At 42.2% G+C, this 21091-nt stretch overlaps 1 protein-coding gene across 4 annotated transcripts in view; it reads left to right on the top strand.

The window, feature by feature from the left end:
- Positions 1 to 20669, top strand: part of LOC307132270 (interleukin-17 receptor C) — a 29667-nt gene extending 8998 nt beyond the window's left edge. The window contains exons 2-17 of one of the 4 annotated variants that reach the window (XR_013817275.1): positions 107 to 169; positions 1612 to 1819; positions 8487 to 8514; positions 8602 to 8918; positions 11135 to 11249; positions 11370 to 11405; positions 12641 to 12783; positions 12879 to 12941; positions 13572 to 13623; positions 14404 to 14624; positions 15523 to 15576; positions 15666 to 15717; positions 15883 to 15978; positions 17476 to 17514; positions 17893 to 19872; positions 19979 to 20669. Coding sequence is in view for 2 of the 4 variants with exons in the window: in XM_079826458.1 (XP_079682584.1) it covers positions 1715 to 1819; positions 8487 to 8514; positions 8602 to 8918; positions 11135 to 11249; positions 11370 to 11405; positions 12641 to 12783; positions 12879 to 12941; positions 13572 to 13623; positions 14404 to 14624; positions 15523 to 15576; positions 15666 to 15717; positions 15883 to 15978; positions 17476 to 17514; positions 17893 to 18584 (2013 nt within the window). In the remaining 2 variants the exon portion in view is untranslated. Of the gene's footprint in view, positions 1 to 106; positions 170 to 1611; positions 1820 to 8486; positions 8515 to 8601; positions 8919 to 11134; positions 11250 to 11369; positions 11406 to 12640; positions 12784 to 12878; positions 12942 to 13571; positions 13624 to 14403; positions 14625 to 15522; positions 15577 to 15665; positions 15718 to 15882; positions 15979 to 17475; positions 17515 to 17892 lie in introns of all 4 variants that reach the window. The other 3 variants (XR_013817274.1, XM_079826458.1, XM_079826457.1) reach the window with 3 other exon arrangements.
- Positions 20670 to 21091: the final 422 nt, after the last annotated feature.

Raw genomic sequence — 21091 nt, 5'->3', positions numbered from 1 at the left:
AGGCGTTAGGCTACTGAGAAGTACACATGCTAAACCAAAAGGGGTGTTTACCAATCAGTGGCCAATTTCAAACTACAATAGATGTTTTTCAACCATTTTTCAACAGACTTGCTAAACTCATGAAGGCCCACCCCCTAAAACAAGCCCCCAGTGGATTAGAGCAAATCAGGTAAAGCGATTGAAAATGCCCACACTCTAAAAAGTGTTGTGATAAAAATAACCCAAGTTGGGTTGAAAATGGACTAACCCAGCGATTGGGTTGTTTTAACCCAGCGATTGGGTTGTTTTAAGCAAACATTTAACCCAACCGCTGGGTTAAAACAACCCAATTGCTGGGTTAGTCCATTTTCAACCCATCTTGGGTTATTTTTAACCCAACATTTTTTAGAGTGTGGGGAGTTTTTTTGAAAAAATGTAAAAATGCAGAAAGTTTTCTTTGATGGGTAGGTTTAGTGTAAATGGAAAGAATATACACTCTAAAAAGTGTTGGGTTAAAAATAACCCAAGTTGGGTTGAAAAGGGACTAACCCAGCGATTGGGTTGTTTTAACCCAGCGTTTTTTTTGTACAGTATAAAAATCATAATGTCTATGGTGTGTCTGTGTGTGTGTGTGTGTGTGTGTGTGTGTGTGTGTGTGTGTGTGTGTGTGTGAGTGTGTGTGTGAGTGAGTGAGTGAGTGAGTGAGTGAGTGAGTGAGTGAGTGAGTGAGAGAGTGTGTGTGAGTGAGTGATTGAGTGAGTGTGTGATTGAGTGAGCAAGTGTGTGTGTGTGTGTGTGTGTAAGTGAGTGAGTGTGTGATTGAGTGAGTGTGTGATTGAGTGAGCAAGTGTGTGTGTGTGTGTGTGTGTAAGTGAGTGAGTGTGTGATTGAGTGAGTGAGTGAGTGAGTGAGTGTGTGAGTGAGTGAGTGAATGAGTGAGTGTGATTGAGTGAGTAAGTGTGTGTGTGTGTGTGTGTGTGTGTGAGTGAGTGTGTGATTGAGTGATTGAGTAAGTGTGTGTGTGTGTGTGTGTGTGTGTGAGTGAGTGAGTGTGTGTGTGAGTGAGTGAGTGAGTGAGTGAGTGAGTGAGAGAGTGAGTGTGAGTGAGTGATTGAGTGAGTGTGTGATTGAGTGAGCAAGTGTGTGTGTGTGTGTGTAAGTGAGTGAGTGTGTGATTGAGCGAGTGAGTGAGTGAGTGAGTGTGTGAGTGAGTGAATGAGTGAGTGTGATTGAGTGAGTAAGTGTGTGTGTGTGTGAGTGAGTGTGTGATTGAGTAAGTGTGTGTGTGTGTGAGTGAGTGAGTGTGTGATTGAGTGAGTGTGTAAGTGAGTGAGTGTGTGATTGTGTGAGTGAGTGAGTGTGTGAGTGAGTGTGTGATTAAGTGAGTGAGTGTGTAAGTGAGTGAGTGTGTGATTGAGTGAGTGAGTGAGTGAGTGAGTGAGTAAGTATGTGTGTGTGTGTGTGTGTGTGTGTGTGTGTGTGTGTGTGTGTGTGTGTGTGTGTGTGTGTGTGTGTGTGTGTGTGTGAGTGTATCTGAATTTGGTAATGCCATAAAATCTGGTGCTAGTTGTTGAAATGTTTTTTTTTATTATTGTTGTATAATCTCTCTCTCTCTCTCTCCCTCTCTCTTAGTGTGAATGACCTCACTGGGTCACATGGTTTCTGCGTGTGCTTTCACTCTTGTGAATCGAGTGGCAGTTGCTGAGTTTCAGTGTGTATCCAGTGTGTGTGTGTCATGAGTGTCTGGACTCTGCTGCTGGTCTCTGTCCTGCCGGGGATCTTCACACAGGCGCTGGAGAGAATCGAGCTCAAGGAGGATCATGCACTCACCTGTGGACAGGTACAGTAGACCAGCGTCTGTCTGTTAAAGAGAGCATATCACGCTCAAAGTAGCTAATCAGTGAAAACGCACAGTTTTTCAGACCTGTTCTCTAGATGTTAGTGCAGCGCCGTTGATTCGCTGAAGTTCAGCTCAGAGTCAGACATGTTTCTACATGGAGACAGTTACTAGGAATTTGGCTGTTTGCAGAAGCGCTGTGTGTGTGTGTGTTTGTGGTATACTAGAGTGGGTGGGTGGGTGGGTATGTTTTATGAAGGCAAACTTCTTGTTTGCTGTAGAGTTGCGTGCGTGTTTGTTGTTTTTCGGGGTTCTCATGCAAAACCAACAGAGATGTGCTGCTGTAATCTATGAATATCGTCCCTGAAATACCACCACATTTGCATACATATATAACTGTAATACAGTGTTGTATTTTATTTTAATCAGTAGAAATTGATGCCATCGACAGTAATAAGTGCTTGACATATAAGTACTTAAAGGGATAGTTCACCCAAAAATTTAAATTCTGTCATCATTTACTCACCCTCAAGTTGTTCCAAACCTGTATGAGTTTCTTTGTTCTGCTGAACACATAAGATGATATTTTGAAGAACGTTTGTAACCAAGCAGTGAGAGCAACCATTGACTACCATAGTTGGGAAAAAAATACTATGGTAGTCAATGGTTGCTCTCTTTGCTTGGTTACAAACATTCTTCCAAATATCTTCTTTTGTGTTCAGTAGAACAAAGAAACTCATACAGGTTTGGAACAATTTGAGGGTGAGTAAATGATTTCATTTTTGGGTGAACTATCCCTTTAAATAATAAAAACTAAATAATTTTGTATTATATGCCTTTTTCTTGTATTATTTACACTGCCGTTCAAAAGTTTTTGATCTGTAAGATTTTTTTTATGTTTTTAGAAGTCAATTATGCTCACTTATTTTATTTAAAAAAACAGTAATATTGTTAAATATAATTAAAATGTAAAATAACTCTAGTGAATATATAGTAAACTGTAATTTATTCCTGTGATCAAAGCTGAATTTATCATCATTACTCCAGTCTTCAGTGTCACATGATCCTTCACAAATCATTCTAATATGAGGATTTGATGCTCAACAAACATTTGTGATTATTATCAATAGTTGTGTAAAAAATTTTTTTTAGGATTCTTTGATGAATAGACAGTTCAAAAGAACAGCATTTATCTGACATAGAAAGCTTTTGCAACACTGTACTAGCGTTCAAAAGTTTTGGGTCAGTAAGAATTTTTTGGGAAAGAACTCCACTTCAAGTTCACTTCAAAATGAAAATGTCGAATTCTTCAGTCGAAAAGAAATTAGGTTTTTTTTGAGGAAAACATTCCAGGATTTCTCTTCACATCATAGCCTTCCATAGCAACCAAAATGTTGAAGGTCCAAATCAATGCAGTTTCAAAGGAAGGGCATCAGAGGCTCTGCACGATCCCAGATGAGGAATAGGGTCTTATCTGGCCAAACCATCGGCCATTTTCTAAAACATATAAAACATTTTAACCTAAATTGCTCATCTTGCGCTGCTCTGTGACGTGCCACGGATTGCGCAATCACGTCGGAAAGATCACACTAGACGTAGCCGGAAGTACTGCCCCAAGCAAACGTACGAGGACACTCCAACTTCAAAATCATCCGACATCATTGTTTCACCTTTTTCTTCGCACGAACGTTTCGTAAACACGGGGGCGGTACTTCTGTCTACGTCTAGTGTGACCTTTCTGAAGTGATTACGCAATCCTTGGCGCGTCGCAGAACAGTGCGAGATAAGCAATTTAGGTTAAAAAGCATATTCATTTTAGCCTGACGTCGTCATCAGGGTTCCCACGCTTCTTGAAAGTGCTTGAAAGTTCTTGAATTTCAGACACATGGATTCAAGACCTGGAAAGTTCTTGAAAACATACATAGGTCTTTGAAAGTGCTTGAATTAAGCATGAACTGCATTTTGTTAGAGTAGCATGGTGCTATTACAAAAATTGGCCTTCATGCGCAGCCAAAGCCAGAACAAAACAGCGTTACGGGAGGAAGCTATTCCAATATATTTCTGCTGTTCCATAAGCGCCATCTACTGTCAAAAGCCCTATTCGGATGGTAATTGTTTCTCGTGGGATCATAAGGTATTGTCATTATTGACAGGGGCTAGTCAGTGATTTTATTGCAACCCCCCCTCCAGAATGTCAGTGTTTTTCTCCCACCACCTGCGTAAAAATCCCCGGCCGAATTACCTCCTGTTTTTAGACAAACACCAAGGACGTGTGGTCATTTAATTGCCGTCCTAATCCACATCTCTGAGTTTTCAAGTTGAGATCACTTCAAAATGGATGCATTTTAAAGATCTAGACTTTCATTACTGAAATGCTGGCAAGTATTTACAAGAACAATATTTCATCACCGCTCAAAAAATAAAAAGAAGAAAAGCACGTAAACATTTGAAATGGGCCCTTATAACGACAGCGATTATATATGTTTAATATATGTCCAGGTCTTAAAAGCCTTCAAATTGATTTAATAAATAATTTTGCATATTTTTAATGCCTAACTATTAACTTGTCCATATCTTTTCATTTAATTGGAAAATTCAAGTATACAATATTATCTCTATATTTTGATGTTTTAATTAAGTAATGATTTATAAAAAAGAAAACTAAAACTAGTGTGTAATAAATGTTAAAAGCAGGAATAAGAGCTGCAAACTGCATCTTGTACTCCAGCCTCTTTCCTCATTGGATTTTGTAAAATTGGAAATTTTTCTTCATTGGAAATTGTATTTTAGTTGTCAGTATATGCCTTAGCGTTACTGCATTAATGATAGACACTGGTACAGTAGGTATTTGATATATTTGCAGTAACACACCCACCTTTATCGTATTTATTGTGCTTGATTTAAAATAAAAGGTGCTTTAAAAAGTTCTTAAAAGTCCTTGAATCTGGTTTTCATGAAAGAGTGGGAACCCTGCGTCATACTCAGATTCTGATACTGCTCTATTGGGCTGTGATTATGGGGTGTTTCAACCGAACTAGGAAAGAAAATGCCTCTGAACTCAATTGGACACCTACAACCAATCAGAGCAACAGAGCGACGCATAGTTGCCAACAGAATTCAAGTAGAAGAAGAAGATGAGTGTAAACGATCTTTGCCAGTGTTGTATAAGAATTGAAGGATACACGGAGTACTTACCAACACAGTCATCATTTTTGAGAGGAATAGTAAAGGTGAATGCATATATGAACAAGTTCTCCATTGGATTTGAATGAATTATCGCTCTCTTTGGTGACGTGGATGGTTACGTCACTGTTGATTAGGGTTGGGAATCGTGAGAAATTTTCCAGTTCCGGTTCTGGTTCCGGTTCCGCCAAACGATTCCGGTTCCATTAAAATTATTAAACAAATAGTGGTAAAGGAAAAAGGCACAATACACAACTCAAACAATCCATTTTGTGTTTATTACTTGCTCTAAAATTAATTTACAGGTTGGCAATGTCAAAAAAGTCCTGTACTGTACATATATTACAGTATTAATTAAGCCATTCTTGCAACACATTTTTTTTTTTCAAATGAACTCCTCTGAAATGGTCTTATTACATTTGATCTCTTTGTCTCTGAATAAAACCAAGTTATAAATGATATGTATTAGTTATATTTATTAATTAGTTGTATATTAATTTAATAGTAATTCAGTTATTCAGTGAACTTGTAAATAATAAATTGCAATTCAGCATTACAAAGGTAATTGTGCCTAAACGCTTACCTAAACCATGGTGACTCAACGGTTGACAAATTTATATAGGCCTTTCACTATAAATCTGGTATAAGCCCTGTGGCACTCTGTGCTGTAGCAAATGTTTTGTCAAATTGCTAGTGCAGCCTCCTTTGCATGTTATTAACTTTTCACATGTGTTACATTTTGCTTCATTATCATTCATTCTTTGGAAATGAATCCATACTTGTGACTTTCTCTTCGCCATGCTGGTGGTCAACGAGAAAATATCTGACGCAAAACCGTGAATGTGTAGCGCGAGGGCTTTCAGTGCTGAACTGCGTTGCACTCCTGGAAGCGGCAGGCAACGTAATTAATATTCATGATTAGGTGAGCCAGGGTTGCCAGGATTTCACAACAAAACCCGCACAATTGCTACTCAAAACTAGCCAAAACAAGCCCAATTGCGTTTCAGGGGGGCTTCTTTGGTAAAATTCGCATTTCCGGGGCTAAATATCACATAATTGGGGTCGCTTCAACCCGCGGACATGAAACACAGCCCGCGGCAACACTGGCTGTCACTCGCTATTATTAAAGGATACGCTTCCAGCGCTTCGCACACACATTGCACCAGAACTGTTTTCGGAACCGAAACGTAGGAATTTCGCGCGGTTCTGGTATTTTTCAAAAATCAGTTTCGGTTCTGCATAAGAACCGGTTCTCGGTTCCCAACCCTACTGTTGATCATCTGTCCATCATTGTATAAAGCCCGCCCTGACAATTTCATTGGTCCGAACAGCTCTGGTTCGTGCATAGTTGATCCACAACGGATCAAGTCCAGACCGAACTTCCCGACCTCAAATGTTGTGGGCGGGGCTAAGTTCGACTGGCTTCCAGGCTATATTCATTTAAATTTTTTTTTTTTTAAATGACCGATCGTTTCGCTAGATCAATCCCTATTCCTCGTCTGGGATCGTGCAGAGCCTCTGAAGCCCTTCCGTTGAAACTGCATTGATTTGAACCTTCAACATTTTGGTTGTCATGTGGAGAAAATCCTGGAATGTTTTCCTCAAAATGTTTTATTTATTTTCGACTAAAGAAAGAAAGACATGAACATCTTGGATGAGATGGGGGTGAGTATAAAATATCAGGATATTTTCATTTTGAAGTGAACTAATCCTTTAAAGGGGTGATGAATTGAGAAATTAACTTTCCCTTGAGCTTTTGATATATAAAAGTTAATTGTGATATGAGAATATATAACTATATAATAGTTTCAGAACTGAAAACGTCCTTGTTAGTCAAAAAAAAGCTTTTATAGACACCAGGCCCAGCAAACGATCGATTTCAGAATGTGCCCGACTATGACGTCAGGGTGTAGTGAAGCTCCGCCTCAACAGAAGAAGAATAACGCCTGATTCTGTAGCCCCGCCCACCGACTCGTGCCACTAACATAACACAGGCCTACATGGAGCTAAACCAGATATCATTTCTAAACATACCGCATAAGCTTCATTCGGATTCCAATATTATGAATGCATGGATGAACTTTATTTGTAATGAATACCCAGCTCACGTGGGGAAGACTTTGCGCGTTTGTTCCTTATTTCACCACGGATTCGTTTGTAAACAAGAGACTGGATTTGCAGACAGGATGAGATTACATAAACGAATGAAGCTAATTTGAGTCAAACATGTTTTTTATATGTGACGGTATTGCATTGTTACAGATCGTTTGATATCTATTGATTATGTGTATCTGTCTAACTAAACATAGCTTAGCACACTGTCACAGGCTGGATATTCCTTTATTTTTGGTTCTTGATGCGCATTGTTCACTCTCTTGACTTAATATTTGAAGGAAAAAATACAATCACGGAAGTTTTGATCATGCAGTCTGCAACGTACTGACGCGCACGTCTTGTGTGTGTCTGTGTGCGTGTGTGTGATGCACGGTTCACGCTTATATCCACCGATCGGGCGGGCCAAGAAATAAAAAATAAGATTCCAATCAATCGCGGGTGGATGAGAGATAAATCATTGTGTTTGTTTGATAAAGACATTTTGTTAGCCCTGTGGGACGAATTATTCCGTTTTCCGTTTTCCCACATTGCTTCAAAACAATCCTGGTGTACTCGCAGGGAGCCGAAGCTCATTAAATATGCAAATCTTATCCAATCATAGCCGTGGGCGTTTACTTCCAAGTCTCCAGTGCGGCACGCCCATAAAAACCGAGCGCGTCTTGAGAGAGCCTCAAAACCAGGGTAGAAAATAGCCTATTACTTATTCATTACAATGTTTTTTGAATGTAAAAACCACACAAACGTCATAAGTTGACCTCAGACAACAGTATAAAAAAATATAAAAAGCCAGTCCATGACCCATTTAAAGATATTAATACATTTATTCAGCAAGGACGCATTAAACTGATCAAAAGTGACAGTAAAGACATTTATATTGTTATAAAAGATTCTATTTCAGATAAATGCTGTTCTTTTGAACTGTCAATTCATCAAAGAATCCTAAAAAAACTATTGATAATAATCCTAAATGTTTGTTGAGCCTCAAATCCTCATATTAGAATGATTTCTGAAGTATCATGTGACACTGAAGACTGGAGAAAATTCAGCTTTGATCACAGGAATAAATGACACTTTACTGTATATTCACATAGAGAACAGCTGCTTTACACTGGAGATTCACAATATTACTGTTTTTTTGTTTTGTTTGTTTTTTGGTATTTTTAATAAAATAAATGCAGCCTTGGTGAGCAGAAGAGACTTCTTCTAAAATCTCACCGATCACAAACTTTTGAACGGCAGTGTACATTATTTTCTCTTAATTTCTTGCTTTTTATTTGTGAGAGAATCGTTGTACTCATGTATGTTATAAACATGATTTGATGTCTCTGAGTGTGTTAACGTGATTGGATGTTTGATTGTTTTGTCTCTGTAGGGTATAATTGAGTGTGAAGTCGAATCAGGTAAGAGAACGTCGAGTAATGTGTGTGACAGATATCTCTCATGACCAGCTGAACTGCAGTGGCTTCATCTGTCTAATCTTGTCGTAGGCGGCCCGACTTGCATTCGTGATGACGAGCATGTGTATGTGAGCCGTCTAGACGCCTACATCGTTCAGTGCCTAAAGCAGGAGACCTGGAGCTTGTGCCTGAAAGTCCTGTTGAACGTCATTGAACGTCAAGCTGTGCCAGACGATGGCAGTGGCGATGAAGAGGACCTGCATGGAAGCGTTCAGCAAGAAGAACTCGACAACATGACGACTGCTGGCACTGTCCGCGTGTGCTACACTTACTCTTCACAGCGGCTCTCCAGAGCGGTCCAGTTCACATTCCCTTCATCAGCGCTTGATGACAGCGCTACACTGCAGGTTTTCTATCCATCCATCCATCCATCCATCCACTCATCCCTCCATCCATCCATCCCTCCACAATCCAATCCAATCCAATCCATCTATCCACCCACCCACCCACCCACCCACCATCCATCAATCCATCCATCCATCCATCCATCCATCCATCCATCCATCCATCCATCCATCCATCCATCCATCCATCCATCCATCCATCTATTCATTCCTCCACCCACCCACCCACCCACCATCCACCCATCCATCCACCCACCATCCCTCCAACCCACCCACCATCCAATCCAATCCATCCATCCATCCATCCATAACCCACCATCCACCCACCCATCCATTCCTCCACCCACCCATCCACCAAACCCACCCATCCAACCATCCACCAACCCACCCACCCATCCCTCCATCCATCCAGCCATCCACCTACCAATCCATCCATCCCTCCATCCATCCAGAACCCATACATCCATCCACCAAACCCACCCATCCATCCATCCATCCATCCATTCCTCCACCCACCCACCATCCATCCATCCACCCACCCACCCATCCCTTCACCCACCATCCAATCCATCATCCATCCATCCATCCACCCACCCACGCACCCACCCACCCATTCCTCCACCCACCCACCCATCCCTCCATCCAGCCACCCATCCCTCCACCCACCCATCTATCCACCAAACCCACCCACCCATCCATCCACCCACCCACCAACCCCTCCATCCCATCCATACATCGATCCATCCACCCATTCCTCCATCCATACATACATCGATCCATCCACCCATTCCTCCATCCATCCACCTACCCATCCCTCCATCCATCCATCCGTCCATCCTCCCTCCACTCCATCCACCCCCCCACCATCCACCCACCAACCCATACACCCCTCCATCCACCCATCCATCCAACCATTTACCATCTATCCATACATCCACTCATCCATACATCCACTCATCCACCCACCAACCCATACACCCCTCCATCCACCCATCCATCCATCTATTTACCATTTACCATCTATCCATTTATCCATCCATCCATCTACCATCTATCCATCCATCCACTCATCCACCCACCAACCCATACACCCCTCCATCCACCCATCCATCCATCCATTTACCATTTACCATCTATCCATCCATTTATCCACCCACCCATTCATCCATCCATCCATCCATCCATCCATTCCTCCCCCCACCCACCCACCCTTCCATCCATCCATCCATCCATCCATCCACCTACCCACCGATCCATCCACCAAACCCACCCACCCATTCATCCACCCACCCATATACCCACCCATCCCTCCATCCACCCATCCATCCATCCATCCATCCATCCAGCCAGCCACCCACCCATCCATCCAGCCACCCATCCATCCCTCCACCCATCCACCAATCCACCTACCCATCCCTCCATCCATCCATCCAGACACCCACCCACCCCTCCATCCATCCATCCATCCATCCTCCCTCCAATCCACCTACCCATCCCTCCATCCATCCACCCATACACCCACCCCTCCATCCATCCATCCATCCTCCCTCCCCTCCATCCACCATCCATCCATTCATCCATCTACCATCCATCCATCTACCATCTATCCACCCACCCACCCCTCCATCCCTCCATCTATCGATCTTTTTATCCATCGTCTATCCGATCCATCCACCAAACCCACCCACCCATTCATCCACCCATCCACCCACCATCCATCCATCCATCCATCCATCCATCCATCCATCCACCCATTCATCCATCCATCCTCCCTCCAATCCACCTACCCATCCCTCCATCCATCCACCCATACACCCACCCCTCCATCCATCCATCCATCCACCCATCCTCCCTCCAATCCACCTACCCATCCCTCCATCCATCCACCCATACACCCACCCCTCCATCCATCCATCCATCCATCTACCATCCATCCATCTACCATCCATCCACCCACCCACCCCTCTATCCCATCCATCCACCCACCCACCCCTCTATCCCATCCATCCACCCACCCACACCTCTATCCCATTCATCCATCCACCCACCACTCCATCCATCCATCTACCCACCCATCCATCCATCCATCCATCCATCCATAGATATTTTTATCCATCGTCTGTCCATCCGTCCATCCGTCCGTCCATCTCTATAATAATGTGAATGAGTTGTGAAGTGGCTCATTGGATTGGCTGATTGTTCAGGTGTGTGTGTTGTAGGCGTGGATGTCTTTAGTGGTGCAGATACCGAAGGCAGAGCTCGGCAGTTCTGTCATAGTCCATTCTTCAAACACAAACTCCACTAAACTTATCATTATTCCTTCAAAAGAGGAAGGTAAATATGCTGTAAAACACTCACACATGTGCCTCTTTCACTTATCATAAGTTTCTGAGACCAATACATGACTGCTTAACATTCATTGATGGATGACACCAACACATTTTTCTCTTTCAGTGTGTTCAAAGGGTTTAGATGCCATCTTCTGTAAAGGTAAGTTAACCAGTGCCTATTTACATGTCTAGTTTAGTTAACTGGTAGAGTGTGACCATAGCAAAGCTGCAGATCACATGTATCCTGATGAAGTGTATAGACTGAATGAATGCACTGTAAAGACGAACTCACAGCTTCACACTGCCCCAGTGAAGGGCAACCATCAGCTGCTACCCTGAAATAAAACTCTAATTGCAGAATGGCAGCCAAAAAAGTTACCAGTGAATATACACCGATCAGGCATAACATTATGACAGGTGAAGTGAGTAACACTGATGATCTCTTCATCACAGCACCTGTTAGTGGGTGGGATTATATATTAGGCAGCAAGTGAACATTTTGTCCTCAAAGTTGATGTGTTAGAAGCAGGAAAAATTGGCAAGAGTAAGGATTTGAGCAAGTTTGACAAGGGCCAAATTGTGATGGCTAGACGACTGGGTCAGAGCATCTCCAAAACTGCAGCTCTTGTGGGGTGTTCCCGGACTGCAGTGGTCAGTGTCTATCAAAAGTGCTCCAAAGAAGGAACAGTGGTGAACCGGCGACAGGGTCATGGGCGCCCAAGCCTCACTGATGCATGTAGCGAGCAAAGGCTTACCTGGGGAACATATAGCACCAGGATGCACTATGGGAAGAAGGCAAGCCGGCGGAGGCAGTGATGCTTTGGGCAATGTTCTGCTGGGAAACCTTGGGTCCTGCCATCCATGTGGATGTTACTTTGACCCGTACCACCTACCTAAGCATTGTTGAAGACCATGTACATCCTTTCATGGAAACAGTATTCCCTGGTGGCTGTGGCTCTTTCAGCAGATAATGCGCCTGACACAAAGCAAAAATGGTTCAAGAAGGGTTTGAGGAGCACAACGAGTTTGAGGTGTTGACTTGGCCTCCAAAATTCCCCAGATCTCAATCCAATCGAGCTTCTGTGGGATGTTCTGAACAAACAAGTCCGATCCATGGAGGCCCCACCTCACAACTTACAGGGATTAAAGGATCTGCTGCTAACATCTTGGTGCCAGATACCACAGCACACCTTCAAGGGTCTAGTGGAGTCCATGCCTCGACGGGTCAGGGCTGTTTCGGCAGCAAAAGGGGGACCAGCACAATATTAGGAAGGTGTTATACCTGATTGGTGTACCTGTGATCCATAATGGAAAAGTTAATGCAGGGCAGATGTCACTGGTTCTGTGTCATATTTCCATCTATGACCTCCTCTCAATGGCTGTTTTGGTTTCCAGTCGCACCCAGGCTGCTCAGAAGAACTGACAATGTGACAGGAGCAATAAAACTGTATGTGGCTGATGCAGATAAATGGAGATCCGAAGAGTTTAACGCATGCAAGAGGCTAGGCAGGAACAGAGGATGTCGTAAGGTGGAATGGGTATGTCACACTGCTCTGATCAATAATACATTTTCATTTAATTGGTTCATTTAATTGGTTTTAACTTCTCTTTTTGTCCCTTCCTTAATGTAAAGACTAACGCCAGCCATGAGTTTGAGATTTCACGTGAATCTGTCGCCCCCTGTCTGTGCTTTGAGGTAATGGCAACAATATTATTAAACAAATAACTAAAAAAGTAACATATATTAAAGTCATGCATATGAGCGTACAGAATAAATAAGTTGTATTAGTAACTCTGTCTGGTTCATATACACCGATCAGGCATAACATTATGACAGGTGAAGTGAATAACACTGATTATCTCTTCATCACGGCACCTGTTAGTGGGTGGGATATATTAGGCAGCAAGTGAACATTTTGTCTTCAATGTTGATGTTTTAGAAGCAGGAAAAATGGGCAAGCGTAAGGATTTGAGCGAGTTTGACAAGGGCCAAATTGTGATGGCTAGACGACTGGGTCAGAGCATCTCCAAAACTGCAGCTCTTGTGGGATGTTCCCGGTCTGCAGTGTTCAGACTTCAGAGTCTATCAAAAGTGCTCCAAGGAAGGAACAGTGGTGAACCGGTGACAGGGTCATGGGCAGCCAAGGCTCATTGATGCACGTGGGGAGCGAATGGCTGGCCCATGTGGCCTGATCGGTGTATAAACATGAGAAAACTATGTAAAAACTGTCTATAAAGAAAGTTTATATAAGTAAAGTGGGAAGCTAGTCATATTATTCTCGTTGCATGTTTTCTTGATGCTTATTCTCTTTCTACCTTTGCATAGATTTGGGGGAACTTTCCTCGGACAAAATATTGTCCATTTTTGAATGAAACAGGTATGGCATTCACTTCCTACTTTGAATACTGACAAAAAGGGAATTTAAGTTAAATTTTGGGAAATTAAGCCACAATTTAGATTTCAGGCTGGAAGGGGCTTTACTGCTAAATGTTGCCACTTTGAATTCTTCCACCCGGGAACAATACAAGTCGACACCATTATAACTAAAAATTTTGCTAAGTAGTATTTCCTACTAAAGCAAGGCGGTATTTGACTCTGGTAAGCGTTTTCATAGCAAGACTGGTGGGATTGCCCTTGGAAGGATTGGTTTTTCCTACCTATTTGGCAAGAGGGAAGAAAACTGCCTTTTTTCTCTGTTTTCTTGAGTCAGGTAGCATTGATTTCAATAAGTTTTCGCCTTTCTACTGCACAGGCAGTCAAGTTTTATTAAAAGCCCATTTTGCCAGTGGTGAAGTACCCCTTAAGGAAACATTACATTTGATCATTTTGCAAACATTATGGGAGTTACTTTTGAATGTTCTCTGAAACAAGTGGTGTTTCATTAGATGAATGTCCAATTAAAACGTTTCAGAATTTGTTTTCCATGAATGATGTTTTTGTGCTAACATTTTGAGAACATTATAAAAGACTAGATGACAATGAATGGACGTTCTATTAACGTTACTGTGAGAATGTTTGTCAATACATCTCAAATCTCTTTGAGAGAACCTTGCCAGAACGTTCCCTGTTAGCTGGGTCAGTAAATAACAATACAGTCAGTGCAAACGTCGCTGACTTAATCTGCACTGCATGACTGCTCTCCTTTCATTCTCGGCAGTCTCAGGCTCCAGTGTGTCAGTGTCTCTGGCAGAGACTGAAACTCACCAAAAGCAGCCCGCTCTGGTCTGGAACCTCATGGCGTCCTGCAGGCTGGAGGCTCAGCTGTGGCTGTGCAGGAAGGGCTCTGGGCTGGATAGCAGCTGCCATGCACTGAACGCCAGATCTCATGTGCACACCCGCCAGAACGACAGCTGGATTCAGACCGACTTCAGACACTGGGTGGGAAATTGAACTTGAGATATAAAATATAGTGTGGGACAGTTACATGGTGAAGATTAATTTTTTGGGTTAGGAACTATATGTAAAATGCGTAACGCGGACACTAAAATCAAGTGTCACCAGGTTTAGGGTTTAGTTTATGGTTAGTTGCATGTAATTATGCTTAATTTATAGTTATTTCTATAGTAATATGTAACATGCGTAACGGGGACAGGGTTTGGTTTAGGGTTAGATGCTTGTAATTATGCATAATTTATAGTTAATTCTATAGTAACTATATGTAACATGCGTAACAGGGACAGGGTTTGGTTTAGGGTTAGATGCTTGTAATTATGCATAATTTATAGTTAATTCTATAGTAACTATATGTAACATGCGTAATGGGGACAGGGTTTGGTTTAGGGTTAGATGCTTGTAATTATGCATAATTTAGAGTTATTACTATAGTAAAATGCTTAACAGGGACAGGGTTTGGTTTAGGGTTAGATTCTTGTAATTATGCATGATTTATAGTTATTACTATTGTAACAATATGTAACATGCGTAATGGGGACAGGGTTTGGTTTAGGGTTAGATGCTTGTAATTATGCATAATTTATAGTTATTACTATTGTAACAATATGTAACATGCGTAACGGGGACAGGTTTGGTTTATGGTTAAATGCTTGTAATGATGCATAATTTATAGTTATTACTGTATGTAACATGCGTAACAGGGACACTAAAATGAAAAGTTATTAGGTTTAAGATTTGGCTTTTAGGTAGTTTCATGTAGTTATGCATAATTTACTGTTACTACTAGAGTAAGTACATGTAACGTGTAACTATGTGACCTTAGAATAAAGTGCTACTTTATATTTACTCTTCTAAAACTAATTTTTTCTTTCATCCATTGCAGCAGTTACAGGGAGAGTTTCTACAAGTGGAACGCCATCCTTTATTATGTGTGCAGGTACCTAGTCATTTTTTTCACCATGTTTACTGTTCAATTTTTATGCCTGTGTGTTTTGGGTAACTGTCAGTGTTATGTCTCTTGTCTAGGTTAAAGTGGCGGGAATGGAAGGTTACGTGGGACCAGTGTGTCCTTTTGAAGGCAAGCATTCACATCCCTTAGTTCTGATAAGGGAGCAGAATTAATGTGCCATAATACTTTAGTACTACAACATAACGCATTGCAGATGTAATGCAGATTGTGATGTAATTTAGTAACATCTCTCCCTCTGTGTTCTCTGTGTTCTGGTCTCTGTCACTGCTGCAGGGAAGAGGACTCACTGGAGCTTCCCGCTGGTGCTGTGTGTGCTGCTGGTGTTCCTGTCAGTGCTGGGAGCCTATGCAGTGCAGAGGACACTGAAGAGTGAGTGCGCACACACACACACACACACACACTTTTTTTTTTACACTTTATTTTACACTGTCCATGTTACATGTAGTTACTGTAGTAATAACTATAAATTATACATAATTACATGCAAGTAAACCTAAACCAACCCCTATTCCTAACCCTAATCCTATAGTAAGTACATGTAGTTAAGTATTATTATTCAGTACATAATATATAATTACACTGTAACACAGACACCTTAAAGGGGTGGTTGATTGTGATTTGACTTTTTTAAAGGTTCACTATGTAACCTTTTTTCAGTAAAATATCTAAAAACCACTAAGCCAGTGTTATATATTTTGTTCAGTTGAGTACTTACAATATCCCAAATGATTCCAACTATTTGTAAATCGTGAGAAATTGCCATTTTAACCAAGGAACCGGGACGTGTGAGGGAGTCGCCTATCAATTGTTTCATATCTGCGTTCCCTTCGGTTTCCGGTTTTATTTTGCAGAAACGCTTTACTCTCACTGCAGTGTGAACAAGTGCTATAGCAGCCGCAGAGCGAACGCACAGAGTAACGTCATAACATCATTTTCAATACTTTCAGATGTATCTAATATGATAAACAGAGCTGCGTTACTCATGACCGGAAAAGCGGAAATGACGACTATGCCATAATAAAGGTCCCGCTGCTCGCGAGGCGTGTGTTCCAGCGGCCTTGCTCAGCTCCCACAACACTCGGTCCTGCTTCTGCTTCATACTACGTAGTAACGTTAATAATCGCATCCATGAACATGATTTCTGCCCGAGTCCTATCCCGATTCTTTTCCACCGGCTGTGAGGTGAAGATCACATGTCCCAAGATTCTGCGCTCAAACGTGGCGTCATCAAACTATGCCTTTGTTTTGAATATGCGACCTCTAGTGGACGGAAAAGTTACATAGTGCAGCTTTAACTTTAGTGAGTGTGTAATGTTGCTGTTTGAGCATAAACAACATCTGCAAAGTTACGACACTCAAAGTTCAAAGCAAAGGGAGATATATACTTTTACAGAAATCACTTTTTAAGGACTACAACAAACGTCTGGTAGGGACTACAACGGCTTCTCCACGCGTTAGTGACATTACTAACCCTAACATTTACATAAACCCTACCCCCGGGAACATGCTGAGAAGAGGAAGAGTTGTTGTAGTCGAGCACATTTGGTTTATTGCGATACAGTACAAACACAAATGCAACAGCATGTCATAAAAGCATGATGACAACATAAGTTATAACCGTAGTTAAACTAAACTATCCCTGCAGAAGATATTCTCTGACTCTGTGCATCTCACAACAGTTCCCACACCAGCCATTTATAGTTTATCATGACATAGTTTATTCTTATTTTACATCTTGTAAACAGAGGCATTATAGGACCTCTTTAAAATAAAGTTTTAAACTATTGTTTTTATGGTACTAATTCTTGGGTAAAATGTGTATCTCTGTGAGCTGAAGTGTTAATCACCCTTCTCTTTTTATAACAGGTTGGGTGTTCAGATGGCTGAAGGTGGATGATGTAAACGGTGAGTATCCTTCATCTCGCCTTGCAATGTGCTCACTCGTAAAAATAAAGATTCTTTATTGGCGTCGATGGTTCCATGACGAACTTTTAACATCCATGGAAACTTTGAATGTTCTTTATATTGGAAAAAAAAGGTTCATATGGTTATAAAAATGTCTCTGCACCAAAAGCCTTATGGGCAGCATGCCGACATATAGCTCCATTGCACTTCGGGCGAACCAAGTTTGAGTCCCGGCTCGTGGACCTTTCCCGATCCGGTCCCCCTCTCTCTCTCCCACTTTGCTTCCTGTCTACATACTGTCCTATTATAATAAAAGGCAAAACGCCTTGACATTTTTTTATTTTATGGAAAGAATGATTCTCGTGTGTGTTTTTTCAGCTGTGGTGGCGGGAGGTGCGGAGCTGCTTCTGGTGTGTCCTCCCGACGCAGACACCGCCGTCATTCAGCTGCTGTGCCGTCTGTGCTCAAGTCTCTCCACTCTCGGCTTCTCTGTGTCCCTGGACTTATGGAACCGCTCCGAGATCAACGCACTGGGACCCGTGCCCTGGCTGCACTCCTGTCTCGAGCAGGTGCGGCGGCGCGGAGGCAAGGCTGTGATGGTCCTGACCCTGGAAGCCTGCAAGCGGGCCAAGCAATGGGGCTGTCGAGGGGCGAAGCAGGAACCGGAAGAAGAAACGGGTGTCCAATCGCCGACTTGCTCCGAGGTCTTTGACGCATCTCTGAACTGCATTCTGGGAGACTATCTGCTGGGTCGTGCCAGAGAGCGGTTTGTGCTGGCGCAGTTCGACGGGCGGTGCACCGTCACGGCCCTGCCAGAGTTTTTCCGGGGACTGCCGTTGTTTAGCTTGCCCTCCCAGAGTCTGGACTTCATAATGGAGCTCACGCAGGGGGCTCGTAAGGGAGGAAGAGTGTCTGAGCGGTGGGAACGAGCGGGTGCGATGAGGGCAGCGTCACGGGCGTTATCAGCGGCGCTCACAGAGATCACGGGTGGCACAGGACACACTTGTGCAGGGCTCTCTCAAGACTCGGAAAACGGCTGGGAAACCGTCCCGCTACAGGCTGAACAGTGAAGCCCTGCTCTCCACACCAAAATAAGCACTGTTGGTTGGGTCTAAACTAATCTTATCCAGACCTATGGGTGAACGGCAGGAGGTCCGGTCCACGCCGAGCCTCATTCTGACCAAGAACCATGTGAGGTACGGTCATAATTTCAATAAGAATCTGCGCAACTGAGGGTGAAAAAGTTCCCCATGCAGATTTTGCTCGCTTTCAGGTTTCACCGCCACCAACGTAAAGCTGCTTGGCTTGAAAGTGACTTCTTTTGACACCGTCCTGTATCAGATCAGGTTTCTTACTAATTTTAGGGTTTTGCTTTAGCACATGTTGTGGAAATTCTCAATACGAATATCTGACTTTTTACCACGGACAATTCAAACAACTCCCAGTTGTTAATATAAACGAATACAATACTACAGTACCGATACAATACTACAGTTACTTCGGGGTAATTCCCGTCCCGAATATAATACAATATAATACTACAGTATCTCGAGGTACAGTATCCCTTCTCGAATACTTCTAATACAATTCAATACTTCAAAGTAATTCCCCTCCTGAAGTAAGGTGACGGTGTCCTGTCAAGAAGCTTCTATCACTACCTCAAACACACATGAGCACACAGGTCTTTAGCATCTATATACTCTCACGTCCTTCTCAGGTGTATGCTGGTCCAACACAGTATCATTAATACTAACTCCGAGTATTACAGCCTCACCCCGAGGACGGCTCTATAGTCTTCCAACACTATCACTGTCTCTGCTGTGGTCTTTTGAGCTTCGAATCTTTAGTACTTCTATTGCTCAGATGCGCAGCAAATATACTTGACACGACTCCAAAGTTGCTCTTTGCACAAATGAAGTTTTATTCACGGCCGGGAGATCTCTGGTCACAACAACCAAATGAGTCACCTGAACCGAAATAAACGTGTACATTTAAACTTAACAGTTGAGTGAAAATCAATGTCACTCAAGTTTCCTTCACTGTGATTTGTTCTGGTGATTGGTTCGTTAGGATCTAAGGTAATCATATGACTGTTCTATTTGTGTTTAGCACCTTTTTGGGTAAGTCTACGTGGTCTTTGACATGGGGTGACCTTTGACCTGGTCTTTGACCTTTGACCTGGGGTCTAGGTGTGTAACGGTACACAAAACTGACGATTCGGTAAGTACCTCGGTTTTGAAGTCACGGTTCGGTACAGCAGTTTTACAAAATTACTTTTTTTTTAACTTATTTTTATTAAACAGTGGTTTACTGAAACAAATTGTGTCTGTCCTTAAATTAATTCAATTATAACTAAAAGTTTCTTAACATTTACATTTACATTTATGCATTTGGCAGACGCTTTTATCCAAAGCGACTTACATTGCATTCAAGGTACACATTTTACATATTTGTTAGTTCTTAGTTCTTAAAGATAATGCTGTAAATAGGGAGCCCTTACTTACACATTATAATATTAAAGGTTAACAACAGAGCCCAAACTATTAGCCTAAATTCAGTTATTTATTTTTTAGATATAATAATCAACACTCAAATAACAAAAAGTTTATTTCTCTATTAAGCAAACAGCCTGTGGACACTGAATGACTTTTGAGGTAAATGTAATGCTACGTGACATTAAAGCTGCACTATGTAACTTTTCCGTCCACTATTCAAAACAAAGGCGTAGTTTGATGACGCCAAGTTTGAGCGCAGAATCTTGGGACGTGGTCTCCACTAGAGCCCTGCGCGGGACTGTTTTCTTCATCCCGCTCCCGCCCGCACCCGCCGAATTTCTGACCATTACCGCCCGCTCCCGCAACGTACGTGTTACACTCCCGCCCGCTCCCGCAATATGTATGTCCACTCCAGCCCGCACCCGCAGAACTCTGAGAATTTATTCCCGCACAATAATAGAGATGCATTGATTTTGTGTCTTCTCCCGTTCCGCAGGAAAAAAAAACACGCATTTGTATTGATATTATTAAAGAGATTCATGGGGTTGTTTGTTTCGTTTCCCTGGCCCGCATGTAAAAAAAAAAAAAAAAAAGACAAATACATTCAAATATAATTTCGTTTTTATCAAAAACTTTGCACATAAAAATAGACTGCTTTGCAAAACAGATTGAGAAACAAAAAACAGATCCCAATTCGTTAGTCAGTTCCGATGTACGTCGAACGTGACTGACTGAATGGAAGCCTGAGAAAACATGCTTCAACTGAACGTAATGTGAACACAAAATAGCAAACGGACATTTAGAAACAATCCATTTCCACTCACTAAACTTCTATGTATTGTTTGTCAAAAACACCAAACAGTCAACTTGACCTGCAGGGAGTGCTGAGCGTTTTTGGTGAGGTAACGTTATGATCAAGTAGCTATGTATTTGCCAGCTGTGCAATATGTGGATACACATAACGTTATACCGCATGATTTTGCCTACCAAAACAATTGAGAAACTTCTCCAAATGTCAGACTTTCCTTGCTTAGCTTTTGTGCTGTAAATACCTCGTTTGAGGTTCTTTTCTACATCATCTA

Source organism: Gobio gobio, assembly GCF_949357685.1.
Source record: "Gobio gobio genome assembly, chromosome: 10".
NCBI classification, from domain to species: Eukaryota; Metazoa; Chordata; class Actinopteri; order Cypriniformes; family Gobionidae; genus Gobio; species Gobio gobio.
Note: the sequence above shows the minus strand (reverse complement) of the source record. Positions and strands in the feature narration are given on the sequence as shown.